Source organism: Amblyomma mixtum, chromosome 5 (assembly GCF_055824585.1).
Source record: "Amblyomma mixtum isolate Tamu chromosome 5, ASM5582458v1, whole genome shotgun sequence".
NCBI classification, from domain to species: Eukaryota; Metazoa; Arthropoda; class Arachnida; order Ixodida; family Ixodidae; genus Amblyomma; species Amblyomma mixtum.
The window spans coordinates 90,361,608-90,385,179 of NC_143016.1; the positions used below are offsets into that span (position 1 = coordinate 90,361,608).

General features: G+C 45.2%; 1 protein-coding gene across 1 annotated transcript in view; it reads left to right on the plus strand.

The window, feature by feature from the left end:
- The window catches only part of LOC149342990 (uncharacterized), a 32,813-nt gene continuing 9,241 nt past the window's right edge, over window positions 1-23,572 (plus strand). The window contains exons 1-7 of the mRNA XM_089545539.1: window positions 1-154; window positions 5,042-5,244; window positions 7,492-7,678; window positions 17,694-17,825; window positions 19,157-19,281; window positions 20,208-20,375; window positions 21,580-21,727. Of these exons, the coding sequence (XP_089401665.1) occupies window positions 1-154; window positions 5,042-5,244; window positions 7,492-7,678; window positions 17,694-17,825; window positions 19,157-19,281; window positions 20,208-20,375; window positions 21,580-21,727 (1,117 nt within the window). The remainder of the gene's footprint in view (window positions 155-5,041; window positions 5,245-7,491; window positions 7,679-17,693; window positions 17,826-19,156; window positions 19,282-20,207; window positions 20,376-21,579; window positions 21,728-23,572) is intronic.

The window sequence follows — 23,572 nt, forward strand, 5'->3', positions numbered from 1 at the left end:
ATGGACAGCGCGGGTCGGGAAGCGTCCCCACAGGGCGCCTTGGCCCTTCTCTTCGCCCTGGTCAACCTCGTTGTGCACATGCCATTCACTGATCTTCCCGTCCTTGAGGACTACGAGCTCGGGGAGCTGCGGCAGGAGTACGACTACGTTATCGGTGAGGGAAAAGACGCTGCTGTAGTAACGCCATTCGATTCTGTGCTCAGACGGCCCGAATGATTCTGCATCTCGCGTATCAAGAGCACTCAATTCGCTATCGATTTTGCTTGTTCTCCGCACAGGAGTACGAAATATTTGACGCGGCAAAGTGAATGGCCAGAAGGGAATGTGTGACGCTCCATATTGTGCCGTCGTCTCTAATAAGAGGGTAATTACTAATTGGCATCCACCCAAGAGCAGTCATATGACTATAATCTACTGCACCTTGGGGAATTTCCTTGAAACATCTGACCTTCTGTCTTCTGTGCAAATTATGCGTAACCAATCTTGCCCAAAAGTACGCTTTAATGATTTTGCGGTAGAGTACACAATTTTGCTAAGCTTTTAGGTCATCTTAGAAAGCGAAACTCGCAGAGCATAGCTTCGCGGCCCATGCTTCAAGTAGGAAGAACTATCAACGTTGGCGCCTTCAAGCATACGACCGCCCTGACATGAAATTCTCCTGCCTAGCATTGGCGTCCCTGTACTGTACCCTCCACCTCAAAGGCTTCGGAAAGCCACCGCAGAAAGGTGACTCGAAATGGCGGGAAATAGACTGTAGTAAAAAGCGAATAGCTAAAAGCTATGCGCGAAATTCCGAAGAGCTGAGGGGTACGAAACCACCACGTATATTCTGCGGAGTGCTGTTTTCACTGTGGCTGTTACAGCAGTCATGACGAGGTTGTTTTGTTGCGTGTTTCAGGGTTTTCTCTAAGATTTCTTCGCGTTAATAAGGCACCCAGGGGAACCACTAGACAGGGCTTTACTAGGGTAGCACCACGGTAAACCTGAGCGCAGAAGACGTATGCAGGGGCCGGAACAGATACTTGACAAACCGGCCGAGTAATTCTCACGTCGGCGTCCATTTTCCCTATGACTTTTCCTGTCCTTCGTGTTTACACCTAAACGCGAGAAGCAGTAGGCTCCGCGACGAAGTGACACTGCATATTAAAGAGCAACTCTCAGCGCTCTTACCTAATGGCTATGGGCAACGTATACGTACGCCACATGATTGTGAGTGGCACTGCTTAAAGGTGCACTGAAGAGGAATCTGAACTCGGCTTTTTGCCGCGAGAACTCAATCGGCACGTTCCGAGCATTCTTAGAAACTTCGATTTATTGCCCTGTGTGGCTGATTTTCCAAATTAAATCGAATTAACGTCCGGCTCCCGTCTTTTTTTTTTTTAATTCTCCCTCGTACGGTGGGCGGAGTCGACCAACGCGTGGAGTGCCTTTCAGCCAGTCCCGCGGCGGCTTGCCGCACTGCCATCGGCGGAGTAATACGTAGTAGTCCGTAGAAGCAAATAGTCCGCGCGTATGTTTATTTCTGCGGGCTTATTTTGCGGCTATATTATCTGCGAATGAAACTATTTATTCATGGAAACCTAAAAAACAAAATAAAGCGAAAGCAAAGCCTCGACGAAGCTGGGTGCAAGGCACTCCACGCGCTGGTCGACTCCGCCCACCGTACGAGGGAGAATTAAATAAAGGCGGGAGCCGGACGTTAATTCGATTTAATTAAGAAAATCAGCCACACAGGGCAATAAATCGAGGTTCCTAAGAATGCTCAGAACATGTAGATCGAGTTCCCGCGGCAAAAAGACGAGTTCAGATTCCTCTTCAGTGCACCTTTAAGGTCCATTGCCGAGCCGGCTGCAGACAGAGGGCATCGACAGCATTTGAGGCTGTTCGATATTTTGTGGGCGTGATGAAGCGGGCGATTAATTTCTGCTTTTTCAAAGCAGCAATCGACGCGACAGTGTTCCCTGAGACAGCGAAAAAAATCGCCTGGTTTCTAATGGCGAAAGTTCAAGGTATATAATCTGATATTGAACCTGTTTAACAGCTCACGCAAAATACTTGAAAAGTCACATCTACCACACTGGCAGACTGAATGTAAAGAGAAATCTACGAGGTGAACTTTGAACCTCTCTGTGCTGAATGTTGCTCTACCTCTTTTCCTTTCCGTGTTCACAATGAAATTAGCGAAATTGCGAAGCAAAATCAGTGCACGCACTGGCAACCCCGATAGCACGTCACACAAGGCAGACTGATTCTTTATCTTGCAAGATGTGCTTAGCTTTGTTGTTTATGTTCTGTTCCTCTTAGTTGCTTCTTTTTGTTGTTTTCTCAAGTGTACTTGTGGTGACAAAAGCTTCAATACTTGTTTTTAAGATGAAAATCTGAGGAGAAATAAAAGCTCCTCCTGTTGGGCTAGTTGGTTTTGGTTCATATTTCAATATTTAACGGAGCAAAAAAACAAACGAAACACATATGTACACGAGAAGACGTGTCGTGCACATACGTGTTTCGTCTCTTTTCTTTTTTTTCGCCGTTAAATGTTTAAATGTGAACCTGTAGAGACAGTTGGGAACGGCGGCCAGGATTCCAGACACTTTAAACGCTCTGCCTTCCCGACTCTTCTCTGGGCAACCAGAAGAGAGCTCTTGAGCCACGGCGGTCGATGTGCAAGCAACGGTAGTGCAAGCAACTACCGTTGAGAAGCGCTTTTATGTATAAAAAAGCTGCGTATCTTGCACACATGAGAGCAGTTCACGAGCGCTCGTAAACAGACGTCTATTTCCTCTGGGCAGCTGTCATGACTGTATTCCCTGCATTGCCAGTTGCTACTTTTGAAGGACTTCAATGCGACGAACTATTTACCACCGAACGCCAGTCTATCTGCTATGCGCACAACGAAAAAAAGAACTACCTCTCAGGGTTGTGGACTTGTGCGGAGTTATGCTCCAAGGAGGACACTTGAAGGGTATTTGACAGCTTTCACAGAAGCCATTGCGTTCAAAACATGGATGCTTTGATGCGGAGCCAGCGCCGTATTCTAAGTGAGTGGACAGCTAAGGAATGACTAAAATTTGCGTTTGAGCTAGTTGGCTTACGCTTGAATAATAAGAGCGCAGCGAAAAAACTACGCAAAACAAAGAGGTAACACTGAAGACAAGACAGGCACTGACTACAAACTTCATTCTGAAGCAACCCAGCACAATATAAATCCATAACACAGATCACGTGTCATTCAGGGAGCCACTGAAGCTCCAGGGCTAAACCCAGAAAAAGAAGATTAAGAGTACGGTTTTCTCATCTACACGGCTAACAGTATACTGCAGCCAAAGGGCGGTGTCAAAAAAAAAACAATAAAAGGCAGTGCAAGCGAGAATGGAATCACTAAAAACAGTGAAGCGAAAGGAGGGTTACATTTTCAAAACAGGTAAAAGGGTATACAATATTTAGAAAGGCAATCAAATAACGTGTCTAAAAAGTAAAAAACAAGAATAAACCATAATCAGGAGACAATCCGGAAAGAGCTAGAATTCGCTAAAAGGATCAAAGCAAAGGCAGCGTCGAACAGGTGAAAGGGGCCGCCGTCCAGCTCTCATGCAATGCATCGAGAATGCCTGTAAAGCACCTGGCACATTGGAGGTCTTGACGCCTTCCATTAGGGTTGAAAGTTGGCTTCTTTTAGCTGTACGCATTCCAAGCATATACGCAGGACTCAGGCGGGCACGCGTTCAGACCATCCAATGTTACCACGGCAAAGCATAATTACACTTTTATGTCGACGCCGTAAGCTACCCTCCTGGCGTTCACGACATGGAACTAGCTGTCACGAATACCATCGGTTCTATCAAAATCACGGGATACAATAAATGTCACTGCAAGCGAGAATGGAATCGCTAAAAACAGTGAAGCGAAAGGAGAGTCACATTTTCAAAACAGATAAAGGGGTATACAATATGTAGGAAGGCAATCAAATAACGAGTCTCAAAAGTAAAAACAAGAATAAACCGTAATAAAAAATTCGAGATCACTGCGGTAACGCGCAATGGAGTAATGCGAAAGCAATGACGCCTCCTCATTTCAAGTTGCTTTTTTGTTTATAACTGGTTCCTTAATCACCCTCTTCGTTCACAAATAAATCATTTTAATTCCTCTTAATTCGCCCTTAATTCATCTTAAGGTACCATTAATGCACGTTTAAATCACTTCAATTCACCTTTATTCATAATTAAATTACCTTTCTTTACAATTAATACACCTTAATTCACTCTTGGAACTTTCTATAATCATTAATTATTTATTGGAATTCTATTAACTGCACATTTTCCCTCGTTTCATCTCAGTATTCATTCCGGGCTTTAAAATTTGGCGCCACGCGTTGGGAGCCCACACTTCCGGTCACGTGGCCACACATTTTCGGCATTTTCAAATTTGACGCCACTTTTGCTGAGGCCCCGCCCACTTTTTGAACACTTCTGGCTCTAATTAATTATTCATCCAATGTCGAAAATTTTTTCTTGCGCAGCATCCTCACATCATCCTCTTTCGATTACAACCACTCGTTTGACGCTACCTCTTCTGAGTTGCCCACAACTGCTGGCGACACATTTTGCGGACACGACCCCGCCGACATAGCCTAGTAATGCTTTCGCCTTAATAACTCTGACAACAGCACGCCGCATTTATCGGGAAAATCGACTTGGGTCTCCCAGCCCCACCAGTCACTTTCGGTGAAGGCATCAACAGCTTTGAATGCTGTCGTATCACCAACAAATAGTGTATTTGCATGTCCCTGTGAATTTTGATTATATTGCTTTCTCCTCCTCCTCTCTGAATATTGCATGCTGCTTCAACAGCACAGAAGTCACTTGTCTGCGCCGGAGTTCGGCGTTTCCTTTCTGTTGCTGCGACATTGAATATGGCCCTCGTTCAGCTAATACACACTTTGTCAATAATATATAGAACTGAGAGCTTGGCGTGATCACTTTTCAAAAGAACAAACACTATGCTTTTTTTCCTCATCGTTCGATGTGTCCGTCTCTCCATGCAGTCGGCGGCGGTTCGGCGGGCTGTGTGGTCGCAAACCGACTCTCTGCTAACCCAAACAACTTAGTGCTCCTATTGGAAGCCGGTGGCCTAGAGACAGCCTCCCGTCAGATTCCGATGGCTGCACCGTTCAACCTGGGAGGTCACGATGACTGGGCCTACCAGACTGTGCCCCAGAAGGCGGCGTGCTTGTCGGTCCGGGGACGGGTAAGCTGAACTAGCAAGGCTGACGTGAGCATGAATCACGAAATACAGCAATCGTGAATGGTTGTGGAGAAATTTGGCTTCCGGCAGTCTCCAGTTTTCGCAGGGCGGTGACCTTTACTCTAGTAATATGTCTTCGGTGAAGTCTGCGTGGAGGATTTCGGATCGTACAGTGTGATGACTGAATGTGTATTGACATGCTTCAGAGAGACTGCACAGATGCATATAGCGAATTAAAAAGGGGTATGGTGCAGTTTGTTTACCTAGTTTCCAGGCCACCTGTTTTGAAACCTACCGCATTAAGATGGCTGAAAAAACTGCATACCAAAGGTTTCCAGGCCATTGGGATTGGTGTACGACCGTAAATCAGGGGAACCTAATAAAGACCCGGGGACTGAAAACTATTGAAGGGTGTGCTAGATTGTTCTAGTGCACTTTAAGAAGTTTGAAGCATTTGGGAGGCCTCAAGAGGCGCTCTCCGCTACACAGCAGCAAACTCTGTGGCCCCGAACAGTTTAGAAAGAATGGCACATGAAGTAGCCATTGATTAGAAACGAGTTTATGTGTCAGACAAGACACCCAGTAAAATATGCTCATGTCGAACCGAGAAATTCTGGGCTGATTCACAAGCTACCCTTTTGAGCCTGGGAACACGATGTCCTTGAATGTTCAGAAGGGCCTATAAAAATCGAGTTTACTTCTGCTTCGTTAGAAGTCGTAGCCGTCAGATGAAATATTGCCTACATTTTCAAGCCTAATGCACCAAAGTTCAGGACTGAGCCATGTGACCTACTTTTGTAAGCGTCACAGGCTTCCTTTCTCATGCTGCCATCGCTTTACGTGCAGAAAACTGGAGAACAATTCTGGCGATGAAATGATGTTTGCTTTGAGTAGAAGTTGCTGCACGCTTTTTTTGGCCTTGTGCTGCGAGCAGCACAGTGACAGCTGCGCCTTGCAGCCAGAGTTGTTTCTTGAGCAATCAAGACTGCCGCCATGCCTAGTTAAACGAGTGGAGATGACTTGTTTCAGGTATGAGGGCCGCCGAGGACTGTCCGTGATTGGCTGAAGTCGTGAAAAAATTGCCATTCGCCATCACCACACAGAGCTGGGGCGCCGACCTGTCGGAATCCTATGTCATGTACACAATGAGCTTTGAGAATTCGATACAACGATGTCAGTAGCTCCTCAGTTGTTCTTGGATGTTTGTAACTTTTTGAGCACTTCTGAGTGTGTGTGTGTGTGTTTATAGCGACGACTGGCATGCCGGTGAAACAATGTCAAAATGCAGAAAGCATGTAATATGAAATAGAGTCATTTTTTTAAGTTTTATATATTTTTATTTTAAAAAACCATGTAAATTTAAGTACAATAATGCAGCCTGTGCTAGAGAATTCTACAGCAAAGTGGTCATTATGCAGTTGATAGAGCTAAACTGAAAACATATATTAATTAAAATACCTAACCAGCTTCTTATTTTTTACATAAAGCAATATACTGTGCAGTGGAAGGACATCAACATCGAAGGCGAGTGCAGCCTTTACATTTTCAGAATGGTCATTGCAGTTCGAAATACCTAGAGTGAAACATACGTTTCTGAAGAATTTTTGAGTCCGCTATAAGCTTGCCGAATTAAAACTGTGTCACTTCAGGTGGTATTGATGCTGAATTCACATTAAATTCTTTTACATCATGAATTACGCAAACTGCGTTTCTAATTTCTCCATTAGAATATAGTGACTCAATTTTTTAAGCGACCAACGCGCTAAAGCCCACTTAACGAGCTTTTAAAGGGGAGTTTTCCACTTCGGCCATTTCGAACCAAAATTCCGATTCATAAAAATAAAAAGAGGACTTGTTTTCGATGTTGACGGCCTGCAATTTCCCAGTATAATCTTGCGGCCTAAAACAAAAAATGAAAAGGATGATTTATTAAATATGCTTAATTTGCCTTTTAGTTGAGCTCTATCCTATACAAAGTTATGTCCGCATCACTGTAAAGTCGACTGCCACAGACTGCACTTGCTTATCTTTCCCGTTTTTAAAAATAAAACCTGTAGACGGTACAAAAAAATCACCCTGCATAGTCGAAGTCACGAATGCTCAGCGTATAAGATCAAATATTCAAAATCAATGTGCAGTGGTTTTTATATGTAGCTGCTACCATACGAGAGAATGTTTCGTGAATGTCTCAATCGCCTGTGCACTTCCTGCATGAAACGATTTATCTGTTGCCTTTTCTTTCACGCGCAGCGATGTGCAGTGCCGCGAGGCAAAGTCCTTGGAGGCAGCAGCGTGCTGAACTTCATAATGTATGTTCGCGGCAACAAGGGCGACTACGACCGCTGGGCCCGAGAGTACGGTGCCAAGGGGTGGACGTACGAAGACGTCCTGCCGCACTTCAAGGACATTGAAGACTACCGTGCCGGACAGCCGGACGGTGAGTAGTCCCGAACTCAAAACGGAGGACGCTATAGCACAACCGATCTCACTGAGCCGGCGACACTGGCATTTGTCGCGTAAGTCTCGCACGCGATGACGTTTTAGAGCACAGCTCTTAGGCGCCCGTTTCTGTGTTCCTGCGTTTCGCGGCTTCGCCGTTGCCGTTGCCATTGCCATCGCCATCGCCTTGTCCGTTGTAACCAGCAGTGGACAGCCTTTACGCTGCGAAAACAATGGAGGGGGAGCTTGGAAAGGAGAAAGTAAAAGCACAACCTCCTCCCCTCCTTAGCAACCGGCGCGCCAGTGGGGGGCGAAGCTGTGCGTAGCAACCGTGACGTCACACAGTAGCGGTAGAACGAGCGCGCGCGTCGGCGGTGCAGCAACACCGCCGCTCCTTCTCCGGACGTCTCGTTGCAGTCGAGTGAGTGAGAAGCATGGCTCCGAAGCAGCCCAGTGATTCCGCGCCAAGCTGTTACACCTCAATCGTGCTTTAAGCTATGTGGCGGTGGTGACAGATGTGCGCTGCATGCTTTGGAATTGGCAACGTTGTTCCAGAAACGCTGCCACCTGCCACGGTGACAGGGTTTGGGGGGACTTTAATGTGGATGTAAAGAAAAGCGGGAATTTCCTACCACTTAGGCGGGAGAACATCCCGTTTCTCTCGCTCGTAACCGCTCCCACAGCTTTGACAACCACGCGAAATACTTGCGCAGGCCTCGTATTTGAGAACAAGGCATTGGTGCAGCAAGTCGAGCATATATCCATCTATTTCTCCGTCCACAAAGCATCGTTCATGACAACCAAGAACCGTTAGTGTAGTGTTTCTTGAAGAAGGAATATATGTGAAAAATAACAAGTCTGTAATTCTACATACATGTCTTGCTCGAATTCTTTGCCTCAGTCTATCGAAAAACTGGAACAGCTGATATGCTGCGCTCAAATTTCGCATTAGGAAGTATCGTAATCGTCGTCAATTTTTTTCCAGAATCTTAGAAGGGAACTTGCTTAGCCGGCATTTTACATAACAAAATGTAAAGCCGTCGGTCGAACTTGCGTGCTTTTGTGCAGAAGTATGAGTCCAGTCATTGCCGCCATTCACCCTCGTCTTCTTTACTACTCTCTCTCAAAAGATTATTTATCATGATGAGATTGAGGGTAGAAATTTCCAATCTCATCAGTTAAAAAAAAAACTGTATACATATTCTTCCACAGCGATGAGTGGCGCTTGATGCTTACAATTCCTTTTTGTCCCCTCTGACTTGGGCTTCCGAGGAGGGACTACGTGTTTATGTTCTTGTGTTTTTAAAGTGACTTCTATAAATTGCGTGTTTCAGCAGTAAACCCCACTTGCGAGTTAGCGCTCTTCTGCGTCGTTTCTTTGCCGTCCCTCGTGTTCCTTTTGCACTACTGTTACATCATGAACTTTATCCAACTTGCCCAACTTTCGGCTTTGCTTGAGCTATCTCCTCCACCCTCAATTTCTTCACAATATATTTGGATAACTACGCCCTCACAGCACCATGAATCCTCATGTGCTCTATGCCCAACAAGTTCTTGCTTCAGATACCAATTTTGTACCTCGAAATCTCGAAATGAATCACGAGAGCTAATTAACTTGGGGAATATGAATGGGGGAGGAGTGCATTTGGCAGGTACTCTCAGATCATTAATGGCTGTTTACCAGTATCCTTCGAGAGAAAAGTAAAATGGAGCTATATATTACCGGGGCTCACATAAGAGCAGAAACATGGAGGCTAACCAAAAGGGCTGTACTTAAATTGAGGACAATGCAAGGAGCTATAGATAGGAAAATGACAGGTGCAACGTCCACACACATGAAGGCAGCCGAGTGGGTCAGGGAACAAACGCGAGTTAATGATACTGTCGGCGAAATCAAGAAGAAATGGGTATTGGCCGGCCATATAAAGAGAAGGCAAGATGACCAGGGGTCGTTAAGGTAATGGTTTGAATTCTATGAAAATGGAAGCATAGCAGGGGACAGCCGAAAATCATGTGGCGGATGAGATTAAGTTCGCGAGAATGAGGTAGCCTCAACAGGGGCATGGCAAGGTTATTTGGGGGGATATGGGAGAGGCCTTTGTCCTGCAGTGGGCGTACCCTTATAAAAATTTCTATAGACAGTCCATAGACTGTCTATAGACTTTAGTCTATGAAGTCTATAGACTGTCTATAGACAAATCCTTTAGACTAGTCTATAGAGAGTCTATAGATTTATGGCCATACACTTTTAGTAGACTTTTGTCTATAGACAGTCTATAGACTAATGTCTACTGAAAGTCTATAGCTCTATAGGAAGTCTATAGACACAGGTCTATAGACAGTCTATAGACGATCTATAGACTTATGTTCATACATTTCCTATAGAGCTGTCTATAGACCGTCTATAGACACTTGTCTATAGACGGACTATAGACGACCGATAGACTTATGGCCATAGACTTCCTGTAGATTACTGTCTATAGACAGTCTACAGACAAAAGTCTACTGGTCCAGTCGACATATGTCTATAGACTGTCTATAGACATTTCATAGGTGTGTGTGGCCTGGCAGTGCTATAGACCTTTGTCTATAGACAGTCTATAGACCTCTGTCTACTAAACTATTAGTAGACCATTATCTATAGACTGCCTATAGACTGTCCACAATCATTGAAAAAGGTCACCAGACAGAGTTCACACATGAAACAATCAATATACTTACAAATTTAGTTTATTTCCAAGCTATCCAGGCTGGGAATATGCAATACATGCACCATAAGAATGCACCACAGTAACATAAAAGTTGAAAGTAACAGTCCGGCTAGTTTCCTCAGAAAAGCATTCTTGTGGCCTGTTGTCTGCAGTAAATCATCCGGGCATGTTCACCTGTACAGCACAAAGGAAAAAAATAATATAAGAGGAACTGAAAAAAAAAATCCCATTCCATCTCTACACATGTGCTTTACAATGCAAGGGATATCCTTGCTATGCCATTCTAGAAAGGCAATCTTGATCTTTTGGTTTGGTTTTATGGGGTTCAAAGACCCAAGGCGACACAGGCTACGAGACGCTGAAGTGAAAGGCTGGGGAATAATTTCGGTCACCTGTGCAGAGCACACAGGCCTTTAGCATTTTGCCTCTATTAAAATGCGACCGCCTAGGCCGGAATCGAACCTGCATCTTTCAGGTCGCCATACGAACATGATAGCCATTGAGCTATCACGCCGGCTCAATCATTTCAGTAAATACACGACAGATTATAAGTGTCGTCGTAAAACATTGTAACAAAGACCCCTAATCCCTGGAGCACTCTACTCTGAATCCAGTACTGATATTGATTTCTGTATGGCAATACTGTTACAGCCAATACTGATCTCTTTATGGCAATCCTTTTACACTATTCGTAACAGAAGACTTCGAACAATTGTGCCACATATCTGCATTGACTCGCAAGGAGCTGTTAAGAATGCCACCTCCATAAAATACAGATTCAGTGCACCTTACAGAGGGATCCAAAAAGGAGAATATTGCAGCATTTATTCTTATAACCGCTATAGAAGAAGCGCCTCAGAATAACCTGCGTGAATTAAGCCTGGTACACCCGGCCAAATTTTTAACTGGCTCGGGTGTTGCATCGCTAAATGCACCTTGTAAAAAAGGTGCCTTTCGGCTACACTGCTGGCATATTCATGCTGTAATTTGACGAGTGAAATGTCATTTCGTGGTTCCTTTTTATTTATATAATGTTTGAGTGGAGTACTTGCGTGTTTAGATCAACGTTATCAGAAATATTCGTCTGCCACTACGAACAGCTGAAGCAAGCGGCATACGCAGCAATGGATCTGGTCCATATGGCCTCATCCTCTGGGTAAAGTACCACTCCTTTCATGGCGGACAAGTCGTTTACCCAGATTAGTGCAAATGCGCCACCAGAACCATTGCTGCGTATTCCGCTTGTTTCAGCTCTTCGTAGCGGCAGACGATGAATATTTCTGATAACTTTGATCTAAACATGCAAGTACTCCACTCAAACATTATATTAACAAAAAGAAACTATGAAATGCCATCTCACGCGTCAAATTACAACATGAATATGCCAGCAGTGTAGCCAAAAGGCACCTTTTTACAAGGTGCATTTAGCGATGGAACACATAAGCCAGTTAAAGATTTGGCCGAGTGTACGTAAGCCGATACTCAAACGGGCACAAGCTATACAAAACCAGCAGACAGAAGCAGCCAGTTCACCACAGATTTGCGCCTATAACTTGAAGCACAAAGACGGAACAGCATACTCGATCGTACATCTGCGCGCGCTCTTAGAAACAAGCGGGTTGCAGCGCTTCCATGCAGCGCTCATTATTCAGAAAACTAATACAGCACACAGAGGCTGCAGCAGCGCCGTTTCAAAAGCAGTCGCGAGGTTGAGGCAGCAAATTGCTATCACGATAAAATACCGTCTGAAATTCACTTAGTTTTTCCTTCAAGTGCAGCTCCAACTGCGTAGTAAAGAGGTGTGTTTCTTGCATGGAGGCAGCCTAACCCAACGCTGCAAGAAAAATCAGCGAAAGCATTGAACGTGCTCAAAGTAGGAAGTATTTCAATGAAACAATTAACGCCTTCAACAGGCGCAGCTATAATAACACGAGAGCTTAATTTAAGTTTAGGCGCAAATAAGCGGCGAGTCACATCGGCGCTTTCGTAACGCAGCAGTCTGAAATCAGAAACACATACTTTGCCTCTCGCGCAAATGGTATTCTAGAAATCTGTGCACGCGTGAGCAGGATTCATGAACCAACCACTCGGAACGAAATGTAAGCCACCTCTTGTCGAGCCGACCTTTACCCAGCTTTCAAAATGAAGCGCCCGCAAGCCAGCGGCGGCGGCCAACGGCTCTGATGACAGACACGGACGAATCCATACGTGTGCAACGAAGGGGAGATGGGATGGAGCTCGTGGGTTCTTCGCGGTGTTTGAGCACGCCGGCCATTCGCGCCGGCAACGAATTTTATTCACCCATCACACTACAAGCATTCCTCCAGCGCCGCTTGAATACAACTTTGACAAACGTCTCGCGCTCCAGTCTATAGCGTTACAAGACACCTTTGCTGAATCGTCGGCGTCCGCGACGCGCACCGAGCGAGCGTCCATACGTAGCAAGCAATGCACACCTCAAAAAGAACAGCACTCCATGGTCCAGACAGGCGATAACACAAAGATAAGAAAATAAATGTAATCCACCACTGAACGAGACTGTATGTAAGTACGTTTTCGGAGGTGCAAATTAAATTGAGCTCACACGGCGCTAACTAACACACAGTTCCATTTCGGCCGTCATTCACAGGCGGCTAACGACATTTCTGGCCGCGCATCTACCTTGAAACACGAAAAACCTAGTAGACAGCTCGCGAGGAGCGGCTTATCATCAAGGGCATCGCACAGACTGCCTTTCCGCGCGTTAGTAAAGACAGCGGGACAGAGATAAGCGGCATTAGTCTAGAACCCGATGGCTTCCGCCTTAGAAACGAAGATAGGACGTTTGTAACTGCGCACATAATCTGTTCTGCACACACAGCTCTGCTTAGAGTGGTTTAGGAAACCAAATGAATAAAATATAAACGTGTAGACTTACCGTAAGCGGACGATGAAGCTGTATTTTGAAGAAAACGTAATCCGCGAAAAACATGCCAACGCCACTGATGCAGCCACGCACAGGGTTGTTTGCAGCCCGAATGATTTTCCGCCGTCTCGCGGTAAAATGGGTAAAACATGAAACAGAAACCCATTTCACGGTCGTATCTTTATCGCTCGCACTCTTGCCGTGTGCAGCTTGATCTGATATCCAAGACCACTGATCCAAGACCACTGAAGGCAATTGGTTTATAAGCATAAATTCTTCGCTTACCCTCTAAAAATCTTATTGTTTTCGTGAAAACAGAACCGAAATCTCACTTCTTGTCGGTATACGCGCCGCATCTCCCACCGAATAGTATGTGGTACAGTTATCAAATAATAATTATAAGGTTGCGTAGCATGAAATCTTTTTTGCGTGTCTTCGTGTTTACAAAACTGATATGCGCCACATCAGCGTGTCATCGGCTCCGAAGCAACAGGTGCAAGGGTAGGAACGAAAAAATACTGGCTTTGTGATTGTTGCGTCGCAGCACTTATTCACGTGAATACAAACTGCAAAGGTAGAAATGGCAGATGTTAATCGCACAGAGGACCAGGGTCTTTGAGATTAATCTAAGATGTTTCTAAGGGATGGGCGCTTCCTTGAATTCTCGCACCCGTATTTCCCCCTTTATTTTCAGGACGTTTTAAAGAGAAAAGTAGAACCGTTGATGAAATGTTTCTGATTTCAGCGCGTTGGACAGCAACGATCGAAAGACGGAATGGAATTGTGTAGAGCGATTCCTTTAAGGGATAGCGCATTCGTTCGATGTAGTACAGTTTGCGGGCGCACTTACTTCAAGAATGGCTGCCTTTCCTCGGCTTACTTGTTATCATTAAATATCTAATTGTATTGACAATATACGTCACGGTATAACGAAAAGGAACTTGTCAATGCTCCTGAAAACAATATACTGGAGAGTGTTGTAATGGCCTTACGCAATACTTTTTAGCCGCCGCGGTGGCTCAGTGGCTGTGGTGCTCGGCTGCTGGCCCGAAAGACGCGGGTTCGATCCCGGTCGCGGCGGCTGAATTTCTTTGGAGGAGAAATTCGAGGCCCGTGTACTGTGCGATGTCAGTGCACGTTAAATAACCCCAGGTGGTCGAAATTTCCGGAGCCCTCCACTACGGCGTCTCTCATAGCCTTAGTCACTTTGGGACGTTAAACCCCATAAACCAACCAACCAACCAATACTTTTTAATTTCCGTAATAGCGAAGGAGGTGGGGGACTCCCGACATTGTTGCGGTCACTAGATGCAGGTCCCTTCAACATGCAGTGCAAAAAGAAATTGACATTGTTCTGGACTTAGTCGAAAGTCAGTGTATCGAACATTGTTAGATAAAATTACGATTGTTATAGACTGGTCTATAGGCAGTAGGCTATCTATAGTGTACAGTCTATAGACGAAAGGAAATTGAGGTAGTTGTAGACTGTAGTCTATAGAGAGTCTATAGACCGTCTATAGAAAAAAGGAAATTGAAGCAGCTATAGACCGTAGTCTATAGAGAGTCTATAGACCGTCTATAGACGAAAAGAAATGGAGGCAGCTATAGACCTTGGTCTATAGACCGTCTATAGACGAAAGGAAATTGAAGCAGTTATAGACTTTAGTCTATAGAGAGTCTATAGACAAAAGAAAATTGAGGCAGCTATAGACCTTAGTCTATAGCGAGTCTATAGACCGTCTATAGACGAAAGGAAACTGAAGCAGTTATAGACTTTAGTCTATAGACAGTCTATAGACAAAAAGAAATTGAGGCAGCTATAGACCTTAGTCTATAGCGAGTCTATAGACCGTCTATAGACGAAAGGAAATTGAAGCAATTATAGACTTTAGTCTATAGACAGTCTATAGACAAAAGGAAATTGAGGCGGCTATAGACCTTAGTCTATAGCGAGTCTATAGACCGTCTATAGACGAAAGGAAATTGAAGCAATTACACACTTTAGTCTATAGACAGTCTATAGACAAAAGGAAATTGAGGCGGCTATAGACCTTAGGCTATAGCGAGTCTATAGACCGTCTATAGACGAAAGGAAATGGAGGTAGTTATAGACTTCAGTCTATAGAGAGTTTATAGACTGTCTATAGACAAAAGGAAATTGAGTCAGCTATAGACTTTAGTCTATAAAGTGTCTATAGAAAGTCTATAGACAAAAGGAAATTTGAGCCAGCTATAGACTTTAGTCTATAAGGTGTCTATAGACAGTCTATAGACAAAAGGAAATTGAGGCAGCTATATACCTTAGTCTATAGAGAGTCTATAGACAGTCTATTGACGAAAGAAAATTGAGGCACCTATAGACCTTAGTCTATAGAGGGTCTATAGACAGTCTATAGACAAAAGGAAATTGAGGCGGCTATAGACCTTAGTCTAAAGAGAGTCTATAGACCGTCTATAGACAAAAGGAAATTGAAACAGCTATAGACTTTAGTCCATAGATTTTCTATAGACTGTCTATAGACGAAAAGAAAAGTCTATAGGATGGCTATAGAGTCTATAAAAAGTCTATAGAAAGTCTATAGACCATTTTTATAAGGGTAGTTAGGCTGTTGGTGCTGCTGATGATGATTATCGAAGTGTTACAATACAGAAAACAGCTGTCCCGACCTCTGCATAGAGAGCACAGGAACGTTGCAGCCGTTGCCGGCACTGACGTCATTCAGAATGCACGTGTATTCTTGCACAGAGCGCAGCTTCGCTTGACGAAAACATTTAGGTTTGGAGGTTGATCTGTTCTGGGGCAGGTGCGCTACACCTAAGTACCGTTGTTTTTTTTTTTACCTCGCACTACCGGAAAGAGAAGGCATTCAACCTCATTATTCTGACACAGTGCTGCACGCATACATAAGATTTTTTTTTGTTACTGCCTTCAGCGGTAGCTGAAAAGTTCGAATTTAAAAGTTGAGAGCATCACTCGCGTTGTTTGCAATATCTTACATTCTAAGCAACTTTTCATCCTTTCGGGTGTAACGGCGACCGCGGGGACGAGGTTTGGTTAGCGAAAATACTAGCTGCGGGACGATTCAGCCCTGTGCAGATTTTCAAGGTCTAAAGGGCAACCCCTTGGATAGAAAGAAATGAACGGAGGGTGAACGACCCGTTTTTTTTTAACCCCTCTCTCTTGCTCTACGCACTGTAAGCCGCTAGCGTTGCTGGCATCTGTGGGGCTTCTGAAATCGTGGCATTTTGTAATCATTACAAAATCCAGCGAAATCCGCCGGAGTACCCAAGAAATAAAAAAAAAAACATATGGTGAGGTTCTTCGCGTACAACTGCACGGTCGCTATCTGTGCAGTGGCCAAGGCTGCTTGAAGAATGGCTTAATCCAATGGCATTGGAGAGGTCGTCAGCTGAGAATGCTGTGATATGTATGCGGCACTTTTTGAAACGTGCACGGGCGTCAGTTTCCTGGTGTGCGTAAAGGATATATGCAACTTCATTTCGCTGCTGTAAATAATATGGTTTTACGCTGTGTGGCATCAAAGCGGGGCTCCGAGGTGGCAAACGGCCGGTCGTCGTAGCGGCACCGTGCATTCCTTGTCGTTCGGTGCACTATTACCATGCTCAACGGAGGAGGAGACAATACAGGAGCGGCGGCGGTAGCGAGAAAAGAAGACAGAGTCGATACGCTGCCGAAAAATGGAGTGAACGTAGCCAGGATCACAGCAACGCCAGCTGCGAAACACAGCTCGTCAATACACAGGCGGCTCGATCGTATTTTTTTTTTTTTGTGCGAAGAACGCCGTAATGAGTGCATCGTCTGTCTTAAGGTTTATCAAAGCCTTCTGCGGAAGCACATGAAAATAAAACAGCCGCACATTGCAGAAATAATAGCAGTACGTCTGATAAACCTCAATTGTTCTAGGCTTGCCTCCTCCATGTTTGCTATATAACCCACGCATTCGGAAGCCTGCATCTGTTTCATCACGTACTTTCTGAAGAAGCAAACGCCGAATCGCCTGTTTCGAACAGAGAAGAGCGGGATGCAAATGTAAACTCTAAACAGGAAGGAGTAAAAACGCAGTAAGCGATCCTCTAGCGCACTCTCTTTTGTAAAAGGGAGTGCGTTAAAGGATAACTTACACCATGTTTACTCCCATGTAGAGACATTCGTGTTCAGAGTGTAGATCATCTGAGCTAGCCTGCATTAAGCGTTTCACCGCAAGCGATGAACAGCTCGAAACATGAAGCAAGCCTACTAGTGACGCGACCTAAGTCGTGGCGGAAAAGGGACGTAGAATCATGAAGTAATTTAGTCACCGGAAACACGAAGTTTTGAACGCATGACGTTATGGTGACGCAGAATATCACTGTGCTTTCCGTTTTTGCTTCGGCAGAGTACCATGGCGTTGGTGGTGAGGTGCCAGTGGACTACGCTAACAGCAGCACACCTCTGAGCCAGATTTTCCTGGGCGCGTGCAATGAATCCGGCTACCCACTCGTCGACTACAACGGCGAATCGCAGTCAGGTGACTAGCGTTGCTTTATGCGCCTCCTGCGTCACGAACGAAGAAACCTATGCAACGTTAGGTTAGGAAGACTCTGCTAAGAAAGACGAAACTATGCAAGGCAGGCAAGGACGTTCAACGTTTAAGTGCGAAAGCCCTACTTCACGGGGTGGAACCCAACCAAGAACCTTATGGCTTGCCTGATCTTGTGAGTGCAAAAAATAAAATAAATATTGCCGCGAGTAGGTTTGAACTAGCGGCGGCACCTTCAGCCCCCTCTCCCACCCCACTTTGGGACTGCGAATTCGGGAGAAAGCGCGCAGCAAGCGGTAGGCAAGGACCCAACGGGCTACTCTGCTAGTGCTCCTGGTCGTGTTGCGCGGGCGACCTGTAGACGCCGCTGGCGGCCGACTTCAAATAGGGCATTCTGAGAACCTGCTACGCGGCAAATGTGGACTCGAGTTGGGGTCTTGGCGTCAGGTGCATGCCATTGCTGAGAGACTTAGGGGAGCGGGTACTCGACTGTGAGGAGGACGCCGCGGCTACCGGACGGCAAAGCTGTGTTAGCAGTGTGTGTAGAGACTACCAAGAAAGGCGGTAGGCTGCCTTCTTGGTCTCCGACCGCCAAATCGCAATTCTTATAGTATGTAATTACCAGTTACTTTCCTGCCGGTCTCTAACCTCCTCTTCCCTTCTCCGACCCCGACCACACTTCTTGTGTGAAGTCGAACTCTCGCCTCACTTACCGTTGCAGTACCCGCTGGCAACAATACAGTGACAAGAGAAGAGACCGGTGGTCACGGAGGCACAATCGAACGCAGTTCTTGTCGCGCGTTGTTCCTACTTTCATGGCACCCAAACGGACATTCGAAAGAGGGACCAAGCTTTGTCGACAGAAAGAGTAGCAACGCATTTTAATGAAAGTAATTTTCAAGTAATAATTACTTTTACTGTAAAATTACTGCCGCAAAGTAATTCATTACAGTACTTTATTTCATTGCATGGCTAAAATACCAGGCAAGAAAAGTAATTAATTACAACAAATTACCTTAAGAATGATTAAATTACAGTAATTTCATTACTATAATTTAATTTCTGCCATGTCTGCTGTGGACCCTAGCGAAAGAAAAACAGTATCATAAGTATTGTTATCCGCAAGATCTGCTTTCTGTGTTTTTAATAATATTGTCGGTGTATGACATAATGCTGATAATGAACTGAACTGGAGTATAAAGCTAACAAAATCTGCCGGCTTAGGCGTTATTTTTTCCGGCGATTTCAGAGCACTTCATTTGAGCGGTCTTTTTCTAGGGTTCTACCTTATAAAACTCCATTTAATTCATATTCTGCAGGCTGTTCTCGTCTGCAGACTAACATGATGGATGGCGAACGGGTGAGCGCCAGCAAGGCTTTCATCCAGCCCATCCTTAGGACTCGCAAGAACCTCCATGTGGCTCCATTCAGCCTGGTTAATAAGGTATACAAGATATAATTAGCTCAGACGGCTTAGCTGCTTCGAAAGTGTGCTAGGTGCTCTACTGATGACATCGCTGTGAAACTGTCACGAATGGAGCCTGGTTTCAAGAGCCGAGTACTCAGATATATTTTGTGTGACTATTATGTGTAGAGGGTGATTAGCACTAACGTAACTCAGCTGTCAGTGCATTCTTTGTTGCACGGATTCTCTCGGAACCTTCAGACAGGCCGCCGCGATGGCTCAGTGGCTATGGTGCTCGGCTGCTGGCCCGAAAGACGCGGGTTCGATACCGGTCGCGGCGGCTAGAATTTCTTTGGAGGAGAAATTCGAGGCCCGTGTACTGTGCGATGTCAGTGCACGTTAAAGAACACCAGGTGGTCGAAATTTCCGGAGCCCTCCACTACGGCGTCTCTCATAGCCTTAGTCGCTTTGGGACGTTAAACCCCATAAACCAACCAACCAACCTTCAGACAGCTGTAAGGCTTGAGAAACCTATGCTTCATTGCACTCTCACAGAATCCTCAGCACCTGACATGTTTTCATAAAAATGAACCCATGGATATTTACACAAGCCGTTCTGCAATTTTCTATTTTCTACAACCTGTTGTGCAACATTAAAGGCTATGCTTGACATTATTTTTAACTCCTTGATATGGCGCACCGTTTCTTTGTCCTTCGACTGATGGTTTAAAACGACGTCAATTTGGGCTAGATGGTGCATATTATTGGAAACAAAAAGAAATAGTCCTGAAGGGAGACAAACACAAGAAAGACCGACGCAGGACATGGGCTATGTCTTTATTGTGTTTGTCTCCCTTTAACGCTATTGTTTTTTCTGTCCGTTCGACTGATAGGGTCTAGTAGGTGGAAAACCTACCTGCACAAAAATGCGCCTTCTTTCAATATTTTGTTTTACCGTGGCGCAGGTGATCTTCGAAGGAAGCCGTGCTGTGGGCGTAGCCTTCACGAGGTTTGGAGAGAACGAGAATGTCTCAGCTCGGCGTGAAGTGATCCTGTCAGCGGGGACTGTGGGGTCAGCCCAGATTCTCATGCTTTCCGGCGTGGGGCCGAGGAAAGAGCTCGAACGATTACAGGTATCCACGGCTTAAATCACGCGAAATGCTTCCCCTCAGTACTCTACTTTTGATTCTGAAGGCTCGGATGTTTCGTTTTCTCTTGCCATGGTCCGCACTAGAACCTGAGCATTTTATCTTTAAAAAGATAACTCAATTCGCTGTCCAAAGGTTGTGCCTATACGCCGGGTCTCCGTAACAACAGGTTTTCGAGCCGTCAGGTTTTTGAGTCGGTATCTGAAGCTTGGGTAAGTCTGTCAAGTATCGGGTAGGTGAGTCGGATGTTACACCCGAAAGTGACATAGAAATGTTCGACCGTTTCCTAAAATAGGGATTTTACTAAATATCAAAGCTCGGAGTTTGTACTTCGCTGTATGTGTATTTCTTTTTCTATTTCTTTTTCTCCATTTTTCCGAAGAAATCAATGTCAGGATCTTCGATAGGGGCTCCTTTGTCGACTAGAGTATGTGCACTTTTGCTAAATTGTATTCGTATCGAGCCCACGGCATTTAATGGATTTACTTACTTTACTTTTATTTTACTACAGCGTTGATGGATTTACTTCTACGTTTGCGCGTTTTTTAAAGAAATGCATTCAGTAAAAAACACAAGGAACAATGCAGAACGATAGAGACACAACTTAATTACGACGAAGCATTAGGCGTCAAGAATATCTTTCGCCAGGCACAGCCAATTGGTCCGTCAGCTGGTCCGTTGCGAGCTAGACCCGCCACGTTAAAAAAGAGGGGTATAGGGCGATTGAGTGGCAACGGGGCAGGGGAACAGGGACTGTTCCAAATTAAAATAGGGTCTTGGACGAGGGTCTGCTATAAAAAGACGTGCCCGCTTCATTTTTTTCTCATTTCCATATGAACAACATTTACAAAAGGTTTTCGGGCCACATGATGTACTTTAGAGCCCCCAATAAAGGTGCCGTAAAGGCTAACTAAAAGGCATGAAAAGGTAACAGTCCAGGTTTTTCTTACCCTAGTAAAGGTGCACCGTTTGAGGTCTGCGATACGTTCTCTATTGTACTGCCGAAAAACGAATTGTATCCCCTGAAGCCTTTTGACCAAGGCTGTACGTTCAGCCAATTCCTGAACGTATTTCATCATAGGTTTGTAAAGGTATTCACAGCCACCACGATGCGCTTCTTGTCGGTTGCAAGTTCTGAATTCTACCGCTAGTTTTGACAGACATGCGCATACGCTCTCCTCCTGCCCAGATCCCTGTGGTAGCTGACCTCCCAGTTGGGCAAAGCCTCCAGGATCAAGCGATTTTACTCACTGCTGTGCCAGTCAGCACAGAAGAGTACGTGGCTATTCCGCCTTCAACGTTGGGCGACATCACCCAGTACGAACGGAACAGAACCGGTAAGAGTGACGGTGATGTTTTCTAGCTTCAGATAGAGCGGCTGCCCTATCAGTATAAATTAAACACCCTTGCCCTGTATATGTGGCGCAAATGTTATTATCAGTGTGCAGCTATTGTCTATTCGGATAACCTGACAGTTTGCTAATAAAACTATAGGGGCGCTGAAGTCACTTTAAGAGCGGAATGCGATGTCATTAGATTTCAAGTTTGTCGCAGCTTCTATTGTAACTTCTGTGTGTGCTCGCGTCAGTTTCTTTGCGATCGTCGGTCCATGAACCGCCTATATTCGGACGGCTAGCTGTATCCGATATGCTGCGATGGTGCTTACATTTCCAATATTAAACTTTGTTTCGTGCGGAACCACTACTTCACTAGCAATCCTGAAAAAGGCGATATTTGTCGGAGGCCTCTCAGACACCTGCAGAATACCTGCAGAAAATGGAGTTCCCAAGGCAGTGTGTTAAGTGTGACGCTCTTTTCTCTGTAATTAAATTCAGTACCCAACACCATCCCGCCTACAGTGCAGTACTCGCTCTATGTAGACGACTTGCGAATCAGTTTCAGATCGTGTGATTTTGCTTTCTGCTAATGACAAGTAAAAATTACTATCAACTGCCTTACAAAATGTGCTGATGAAAACGGGTTCAAGGTTCTTAGAAAAAAAAATCGCCTCAAATTAATTTTCATGCGAACGAGGCCGGCTTTCTTAACCATTGCTTAAAAGAAAGAGGAAAATCATCACTGTGGAAAAAACAAAAGTTCCTTGGTTTGCTTTTCAACTCAAGTACCGCGCATAAAACAGTTCGAGCTTTGTGCCCCAAAGCACGGAGTACTGACATAGTTTGCTTGATCTTCTTATATCGATCACATCGATTCGCTCAAAGATGCACTACGGGCGTGTACTTACAGTTCAGCTTGACCATCCATGCTAAAGGCTCTAGACCCTATTCATATTTCTGGTTTCTGGTTTAAAGAACGCATTAAGTGCATAACGAACGTCACCTATTCTGCATGTATAGAGAACCAACACTGGCGTTTCCAGCCACAACTAGCTCCTCCTAGCGGCTATCAGCGCACCTAATGTGTAGGGCGAAGTTTACAAGCCCAGAGGGCGACCGAAAAACGTTCAAACCGTCGGCATATCACGGAGTGCCACACTGAAGAGGGTCACCGTTAAGCGTTTTTTAGCTTTTTTTCTGTCATCGGCACACGAAAATGAGCGGCTGCAGAAAAATTGGTTCAGGTGGTGGGGAAGTGCTGCAGATCAACTTTCGGCTCATTGTTTCGCTGCTTTGCCTTACATGCTTTAATTTATTTATCGCAGTGCGGCTCTCCCAGTCGTAGCGTATGCAAATTAACATCCTATTTACTTACTGCGCGTACCACGCAACAAAACCATGGCAGCCTACTGTGGATGTCCGAATAAGGAGCAAGTATTAACGCGGAAGTGTTTGGGCTCTCGTTCTGCAGAAAATCCGGCGCCGTCGTCAGCGATATGACTGAAAATTCTCGGAGCAACAACCTAGGTGGGACACCCATAGGTCACGTGACCTTGTGGCGTCATCACAACGTGCCCACCGGACTGTGAACAAACTGACCAGCATGGCAGGTAGCAGTTAAATTAATGACTGTTCAACAGAGGTTGTTCGGGAAGAGCAACTTAAGTCGCAGAAGCCCCACCGGTGGCAGCACCTGCAATGGTAGGGTAGTGAAGCACCGCTTAACTGCCGCACTACTGAGCCAGGAGTGGTTTCAGTAGTCCTAGGGACCTATCAATATAAAGTCTAGAATGACCACTTCCGCATTTATGGGCATTAACCCATTAACGCTATAGCGTCATACCC